Raw genomic sequence first — 9,532 nt, 5'->3', positions numbered from 1 at the left:
ATTTTGTGTTATCTATATAGTTATTTTCTATATTTTCCAAGCATAATTTTCTATTGGTAAAAATAAATTATTATTTTTAAATCTCACTGTGTTTAAAGTTTCTTAATGTTTTATAATTTTATTTATGTTATGATGATATAGGCATGAACTCTACCAATCATTCATGTGATCAACTAAATATTGCAAGAAATAAAGTTGTTGCAAAAATCATTCCTATTGCAACATTACATCCTTATAGGAGTGTATGGACAATCAAGGCTAGAGTTACTACAAAAGCTTAGCTTTGTCAGTTCAACAATGCAAGAGGAGATGTAAAATATTTTAGCTTTGACTTGGTTGATTTTATGGTGGGGAAAGAAGAGTTGCATATTCCAATGCTGCTGCAAATAAATTTTATGAATGCATAGAGATTGGGAAACTGTTTACAATCTCAAAAGGGAGCATTAAACCTACACAGAAAGAATTTAACCATTTAAAGAATGATTTGGAAATTCTACTACAAAGTAATTCCATACTTGAATTGTGTTTGGAGGAAGACAATTTTATACCTAAACAAAATTTCAATTTTATATCAATAACTGAATTTGATGCCATGGAAAGCAATTCTATAGTTGATATCATTGGTGTTGTTTTAGTAGTTGATCCATCAAATTTGATATTAAAAAAAAGTTGCCACACAAACTAAAAGAGGAACTCTTCAATTGAAAGACAAGTCAGGTTTCATAGTGGAGTTCACAATGTGGGTGAGTTTTGCAATAAGGAAGGTCAACAACTCCAAAACCTATGTAACTTAGAAAGTTTTCTTATTCTTGCTATAAAGGATGGAAGTGATTTTGGAGAAAAATCTATAGGGACAATCAACACAACCCAACTTTTTACAAATCCAGATCTTCTAGAGGCACATCAATTGAAATTGTGGTTTGATATAGAAGGGAATGGTCTTGCTTCCCCTTCTATTACAAGGAAAATATCATCTGTTGGACAAGATAAAATGTTAAAAATTGTGGCACATGTTAATGATTGGGGACTTAGTCAATCTAATGCACAATGTTGGGGCATGATAAAAGCTACCCTATGTTTTTTTCTAAATGTGATTACATTTACATGCTTCAGTGTATAGTGCAAGATCACACAACATTCACTTAGTAGTGACAAAAGAGATTATGGTTGTTACAGAAAACGAATTAAAAATATTGAAGGATGAAGAACAAGATGATGCCAAACTAGGAGAAATTATACGAAAGGTCATTTTCAATAAATTCATATTTAAAGTTTCCATGAAAGAAGAGACTTACAATGATGAACAAAGGGTTAAGTGTACTATCATAAAAGTCAAAAAGTTTGACTATGCATCTGAAAGCAAACTATTATTAGATTCAATTGTTTAGATCTAGGTTCTAGTTTGTTTATTTCCTTCTATGTATTTACTTCTAGCTAATTTTTTGTTTCAAATGTTTCAATAAAATACTTGGATATGTGCAAGTTAGTACATCCAAATTTGGAGTAATGGATTTGTCATATCATTCAAAAATATTGGATTTATGCATTTGATGTATATTGTAGATATACATTTGTGAAACTAAATTTTTTTAGTAATCTTTATTTTTGTTTATTTGTAGCCTTCTAATTTTTGTAATACATAATTCAATGAACTATTTATATTTATGAACTTTAAATATCTTGAAATCAGATATCTCTCAACTTTATTTTTAAAAAAAATTAAATTAAATTAAATATGCTAATAAATAAGTATCCCCCTTCGACTCTGTAGACTTTTACTGAAGTTGACCCTAGTTATGTTTACTCATCTTTGTTGAGCTGACTCGACCCCTTTTATCTTTACAAATGTGGTTCTCCACTGCTCTTTTTCAAAATATCTGTAGTAAATTATAAGATAAAACAAAAATTGAAAATTAAAAAATTAAAATATCAAATAAAGAGATGTTCCATTAAAAAAAAAATCCCATGCGTGTGTGTGCCATAATGCGTGTGGTGAATTGGTTTAACCCAATGGCGAATTTGCCATAACTCAAATAATTGCTGGTACGGACCCCCACCAAGTGCGACCATCTGATTGGTGATCTCCAGACACATGGCCACTTCTACTCATTCTCCGTTTAACCCAATGGTGAATTGCCATAACTCAGATAAATGGTGAATTGCCATAACTCAGATAATTGCTGGTACGGATTCTCACCAAGCGCGACCATCTGTTTGGTGAATCTATAGACACATGGCCGCACTTCTATTTCATTCTCCTTTACTCTCGCTCTCTCTCTTTCTGTCTCTCTCCCTTCATTGTCAGCATGCACTTCCAAACCTAAAAATTGCAAATAGAGTCCAATAAGCATGCCACTCTGTGTATTCTTTATAATGTATTTCACTCCACACAAATCTCCAACGAAACCAATATGTTGTACCAGACTTTTGTGTCTAAGAAATCAAAATTAAAATGACTGCTTCTACTGAGAGTTTAGAGTGCCGAACCGTGTCATTTGGTAGATTCAAGCCAGAGGATGGCTGCAATATTGAGGATGCACTCACCCACATGGTCACTGTTGCCTCTCTTATCGAAAAGACCCACAACATCACCGTCACCATTCTCAGATGCCTCGACTTCTCATGGGTATGTGCTTATTTCTATCTAGCTTTTGGCCTTTTCATTTATTTTATTTATCTATATTGTTCTAATGACGCCCAAATTTACTTATCTATGCAGGTTGCTGTTTTTGCTACATGCAAAGAGGAATCTCAAAGTGAAGAGAAATCCAGCTCTAATCTGCCTGAGGCATGTTAGATATTCATCGTGCCAGTATAATCTATTTATAAAATGTTTAAACAAATCGATTTTTAATAGATTCTATTAAAAAGATGAGCACCGATTCATCCGAACAGATTTAATCTATAGACTCTGTCAGAGGAATGAGCATGATTTCAGATGATCCATCAAACAAATGGATTCTATAGAATTTTTATTTTAAGGTTCAGTTTTATGGGTAGTTTATTCAGTTATTCAGTTAAGAATTAAGGACTGAGGGGTATTCATTCTGTCAAAGTTGGTCAACTGTGAACGAACGCAAAGGTAAGAAAGGTAAGGCCCTTACTAATATTGTTAGGGTAGAACAGGGACAGCCCGTTAATATTGCACGATTTCCCTCATCTTTTTCTCTTCCTCAGGGATCTTCCACTCAGCAAGATTTGGACTCTGATGAGCTCTTTGCAAACCATTCAACTTTACCAATAGACAAAAGACTCTCTATAGATTTTATTAAAAAAGTGAATATGATTTAAATTGGCCTGTCTAAAAAAATCATGTCATGATAAGATGAGGATAGGAGAACGACGGAATAAGTTTTGTTGTATATTGGATGTTCACACATTTTTTCATGTTTTTAATAGAATTTATTATAGGATTTATTTAGGTAATTGATCTGAAATCACACTTCTAAATTAATGGTTGGGCAAACATTTGAGGATAGGATGCTGATGAGATTATATTTGGTGTAAATGCAGGCAGCAGCATTCACGAAGGGATTGAAGTGTGCAGTGAGAATAATTGACTCAGGCTGGTTCCGCTTCACTTCAAAGGAAGCAGGTAAAGGAGTGCCTTTTACAGAGCTGTCGCTTGGAGACACAGTGAGCATGCGTCGAATACACTGCAGTTGGGAGAGACAGCACGATCTCTCTTACTCCTGCCTTGCCATTCTCAGATCTTACTTCAACTGCTTCAAAGGAATGATTTCATTGTCTTTCTATGACTCCTTAGATGGGAAGCAGATAATTGGTCTTGCAGTATGGGATAGAGTTGAATCTGCCTTGGCTCTGGAGAAAAATCCAGAAGGAAATCCTGCACTGCCATTCTGGAAAGATATGGGAGCGAAGAAGCTGCAGTACAATGTGTGCCAGGTTGTCTATGTTACATAGAGAAGCTCTATCCAAATTCCAGGGTAAGCGTGGATAAGTTTGATGGTTGTACATAGGGAACCCTTTTTTAGGTGAGCCTGATCCGCTAAAGGTCGCTTCACCATTTGGGAAGGGACTTGAACCTTCTAAGCAGTGCCCTTGCATGGATCCGGAAGTGAATATTCAGGAAGCAGATATTTTGGAAGGGGAGCTAGGGAGGGATGTTGCAGATGGGTGATACTTACGAATCTTGGCATAGTTCAATACTTTGGACCATAAGTTTAGCCTTTCCATGGAATCTTGGCTAAGTTCAATACTTTACTTTGTCTTGCATTTTGAGATACTATCATCAACGTGAAGAGTTTATCTTTGTTTATTGTGTAAATTCTTTAAACGAATTTTAGTCTGTTTATAAAAACATTAAATATTATTCCTTATTAAAGGTATTTACTTTTGTCTTTATTCAGTTGATAGACTATTCATGGGAGCTCCTCCAAAAAAATACTTGTTCAATAATTGTCATTATACAATAATTTAAAAAGGAGGAAAAAAATTTAGTAGTTTAGGAAAATCAGTAATTTATTGTATTTGTTTGAAAAGGAAAACCTAATTGTAGACCAAAGTCAGACATAGATTGCATAATATTTTGACGAATAACTTAATTTTATGACTTGAGATATATAGTGATAATTATGTTATATGCATCCTAAGTAAAATAAGGTAGCAAGTGTGGATATGACTTGGGTGTTGAAATAGCTAGGTAAAACATTTATAACACCAACACATAATTGAAGTGCAATTTAGGAAGAAAGTGTATGATGCACTAATTCAAAGAAGAAAAAATGGATCTTGTCTACGACGTGACCTATTAGAAATCCATAGCCACATTCTAATCTCTAACAAATAAAGAAAAAAGGGAAAACCTACTAAAAATTAAAATCTCCCCAAATAGAGAAAATGTATTATTCTCTAAAAGAAGAATGTGAAAAAATAAATTTCATAGAAGTACAAATTCCTCCTATAAGAGGGAATTAAAAAATCTATACTGTGCAACCCCATCGCAAGGCAGAGTTGATGATAGATATGGAATAATGAATATTTAAAATGGTCCAAACACATTAAATAAAGTTCCTTCCCTTGGGAGGAAACAAAGCTAGGAATGCATGTAGTATGTTTCCTATACAATGGTTTTATGTCTCTATTATTTAGTATGTGTGAAGATGGTGTTAAAAATTATTGCAGTTACAATATCAATGATAACCACACTATTTAGTTCAAGTGAAAATAAAGGAATTGATCATATTTGCGCCACTAGAAATATATGTATTTATTTTATCCTATATAGGAGAGAAGAAGTGGAAGAGAGACTAAGTATCCTCCCCTCAATGTAGAATGTACAACTAAGGTAGATGCTCTGATTTCAATATAAAAAATGCTCCATCAGTGTAGAACAACCTTTCCCCCCTTAGGAAGAAATGAAGCCAAAGGTGTATTAAGGAGCCTCCTCCATCTTTAGGAAGAAACCTCTAAATTAACAAAATCTCTAAAATGTGCTCAAGTGTCCCCATGTCAATCTTGAAAAATTCCCTCCTTCGAATCATGTGTACCATGCCACTCTACAAAAAAAAAATACAAGCCAAGATCAGCTAAGGATGAATATACAACATTTGTCAAAGACTCAAATGTCTCCTATGAAGATAAAATGAAATCCTCCAACTGTAGATATTAAAGTACCCACCATCATGTCAACATTGAAAGAATTGTCAAGTAGAGAATGAAGATGAGAGTTAGCATGTTCCCTCATAATATAATTGAAGAAGAATCATCTTCACTTAAGAGAATATGAATGACATCACTAATATCTCTCAAATCTAAAATGTGTCTGACTTCACAACCAAACCTACAATGTCTATCAAGTAGTCATCCCATGAAATTGAGTTTGGAAGACAATAAAAATCTTGATGCATTGAATCACCTGAATCTATGGGTGTGTGAGTGCAAGTATCATCAGGAACAATAGTAGATGCAATATCAATAAGAGAAAAAGAAATGGATGGTTCAAGAACCTGATCACATGCAAGAATACCCAAGTTCAAGTAGGCAAGGCTCTCCTCAAAATTTGAATTATCACTAGAAATTCAATCAAAATCTGTTGAAGAACCACTTTTATCATCATGAGAAGAGTCTTTGAAGAAGTATATTCTAGATGCATGATTAATCAACACTATAGAAAGAATCTCTCTAGTCTCCAAGTCCCTAATTAAAACCAAATCAAGTGTGAATCACATAGTCATCCTTGTTTCTCCATGAGTGAGGTGATAGATAGAAATAAGATTATGGCTTATGTGAGATATGTGCAACACATCGTTGAAGTATCCCTCCCATGTATTGATAATTACTTTCCTAATCATATTCATGTAAGTGTGATTGCCCATAAAAATAGGTGGAGTTTGACAAGGATCAATTGATGAGAACATGAACTATAAAGATGCCATATGATTCAATTAGTCCCAAATCTACAAGTCATCTCCCTAAATCTTGACTTAAAGTGGCAACTAATCCTTGACCAATACCCATGTGATCATTTCCTTTATTTGCATGTGATGAAGAGGATAAAGTAATCATTCTTGAAGGTGGAGTGTTTTAATTCTTCTTAAGAAGATTCTTGAGTTCATCTATCTCATTCTTGGAGAAATTGTGTTCTTCATGTCTAGTCTTCTTATAATTTACACAAGTGAGAAACACCTTCTTGGAGAATTTCTACTTATTATTGGTGTTTTCTTGTGGTGAGGAGGCTGAGTGCTTTTTCTCTTGTTGTGTCTTTTGTTTCCATGGTTTCTACTTCTTGTTACACTCATTTCCTTGATTCCCTTTACTAGCCACCAATGTTTTAGACTTTGAAGACTTGATAATCCCCATAGCCATCAATTTTGTTTTCTCTACACTTAATATATCTGTAAAGGCATCAAATAAAGGCATGTGAATGAAGGACCCATAGTTAACTTGTGGGTTTTGAAGCTAGAAATAAATTTTGAATACTCAGATGGAAGAAGATGTAAAAACTTTTGAATTAAGTTCTCATCTAACTTGTACATGACATAATCCTTAAGTCTAGCGTTAAGTTTTATGGATTCAACTGCATAGTCTTGGATTGTATCAAAGTCTTTGCGATCCAAAAGGATGAGATCTCTATCAAGTTAAAAAGCCCTAGATTTTTCAACTTGACCATTAAAAATAATAAGATTTTCCCAAGATTCTTTGGCTATGTTACAACTAATATGAAATTTCATTATCCTAAGTAAACTTAAGTAAGGTGTAATTATCAACTAATGCTTGACCTTTTCACATGTGATCATTTCTTGTATCTAAATGTGAAGAAGAGGATGTAGTAGTAATTCTTGAAGGTGGACATATTTTATTCTTCTTAAGAGGATTCTTGAGTTTATCTATCTCCTTCCACTAGCAATTATGTTCTTCATGTCCATTATTCTTACAATATACACAATTAAGAAGCTCCTTCTTAGATTATTTCCCCTTATTGTTAGAGTTGTCTTATGGTTAGGAGATTGAGTGTTATTTCTCTTGTTGTGTCTTTTGTTAATTTTTTTTTTCTTATTAGACCCTTTTCCTTGATTCCCTTAGCTAGCCACCAATACTTAATGTTTATATCTATACATATTGTTTTCAAAGAAAAATTTGGTGTACCAAATGTGTATATTAGAAAAATTCAATATCAGTAAAATTCCATCAAAATAACTACAAAGCCATAAAAGAAAAGAACATAATAATATGACATTTGTTTCTATATAATTTAAACAATTACAATGATCAAGGTTTACCTTCGCTAAAGAAGGTGTGTGAGATGGTGCATCCTCGCCTTTGTGTGGTGGTCAATCCATGTTTCCATATGAAAAAAATTAGTAATAATTAGCAATTAGAAGAAAAATGAAAGTAATAGATTTACCAAAAAAAAAATTAATAATAAAGTAGATTGTATATTAGAGTCAATATTAATTAGACGCAATTGGTTTAAATGTTATACATACTAGTTTGATGATAGGGATTTTTTTTGTATCTACACAATTCAAATTGTAATCTATCATAAGCTCTTCCCTTGCACTTATTTATTTTATCACACATGCAAAAACACGATTTACCTCGCATGCCTCGAATATCCAATTGGCCAGCTTATTAGTTGACACAGGTCAAGAACTATTTATAAATCCTACATTATTCCCTATTTCTTTTGGCCTTCCATCAATATGCACATTGAACATTTGACTTTGATCATTTTCTTTGTATTGTATATAATTTGGTAACAATGCATACCTACACATACTTTTTTTATATTACACAATCTGCATCCAATTATTGTAATTGTAATAAGGTCCTACATCCTCAATCAATTCAACAACTTTATTGTAATAGACCTTTATGCCATCCATGGAAAATAGGCACAAAACATGTAATGAAGATGGGGCTATGTGCTATATCCTTTCTTTAATAGAAAAATTAGTGTTAACTAGAGGTAGTTCCTTGGGTACCCATTCTTTTTGAAGATGCGTGTAGCTTAAGGGAACCTCTCTATTGCCTTCAGTCTCATTATCATAAGAACATTACCCCCTCCCCCTAGTAAGAAAAAATTGCATTCATTTGTTGAATTTTCTTCTAATATTCTGACCTCTAGTTGATCTCCCTATTTTAGACCTACTAGATGTCTCACTTTTCTCTTCTATTGCTACATTTTCCTCACTCGAGAAAGATAGATTAGACAAATATCTATTTGGTAATACCTGCAATCCATAAAATGAGACACACTCTAGGACAAAATTTGATGTTGATTGTAAAGAGAAGATATGCAAATAAAAAATTATATCTATAGGGTCTATTTACATATATCTGTCAATGGATGTGACTATGCAAGATCATGGTCAAAGGCATTGAATAGCCTGCATATGTAAATCATTTGTCTTAAGTTAACCAAAAATTTGGTTTAGCTAATGTGTATATCTAAAAATATATTGGACATGTTCTACTTAATGTTTATATCTGCATATATGGTTTTGAAAGAAAAGTTGGTCACCTCACTTGTCAAATTCACTCATATTGTAATCAATGAAAATTTGTCCGCTTAAAATGCTTTATAAACTAAAAATTACGTAGAAGATGAAAATTACATGATGCATTCATCAAAATCAAAAAATTTTCTATAAATAAAAATCATGACCCCATCATACTTGGACATTAATCATACCTCAACAAACATTTCACTGATCATCATCTTCATCCATGTCTTCATCATCACCATCATCACACTTGTCACTTTGATCATCACCACCACCACCACCATCTTCATCATCATTTGTTGACAATTGGCTAATAAAGATACGTAATTTTTGTCATTTATGGAAACAGATGAAGCACATGCTTAAACCTAAGAAATAAAGATAGTTAGTGATTGGTAATCAAGAAATTTTCTAAGTATAGAATTTGGTATACAACAGTGTATTGTTTTGTTTATAACTTGTTGCTGACATCATATTATGACTAGTGAAGTTAGATGGAGATAATATACATGTTGGTGATGATGTGTATAACCTTACAAGTTAGTGCGAAATGTTTATAAGAG

At 32.9% G+C, this 9,532-nt stretch overlaps 1 protein-coding gene across 1 annotated transcript; it reads left to right on the top strand.

Annotated features, from left to right (window-relative positions):
• The first annotated feature begins 2,399 nt into the window (after window positions 1–2,399).
• On the top strand, window positions 2,400–4,288 carry LOC149565850 (uncharacterized). The gene is made up of 3 exons (XM_089817275.1): window positions 2,400–2,626; window positions 2,720–2,788; window positions 3,514–4,288. Exons 1-3 carry the CDS (start codon window positions 2,453–2,455, stop codon window positions 3,922–3,924), a joined length of 654 nt encoding a protein of 217 aa, XP_089673401.1. The 5' UTR covers window positions 2,400–2,452; the 3' UTR covers window positions 3,925–4,288.
• The last annotated feature ends 5,244 nt before the right edge of the window (window positions 4,289–9,532 follow it).

This window comes from Cupressus sempervirens, chromosome 3 (genome assembly GCF_028749045.1).
Source record: "Cupressus sempervirens isolate cs-2001-9-10 chromosome 3, ASM2874904v1, whole genome shotgun sequence".
Lineage (NCBI taxonomy): Eukaryota > Viridiplantae > Streptophyta > Pinopsida > Cupressales > Cupressaceae > Cupressus > Cupressus sempervirens.
Note: the sequence above shows the minus strand (reverse complement) of the source record. Positions and strands in the feature narration are given on the sequence as shown.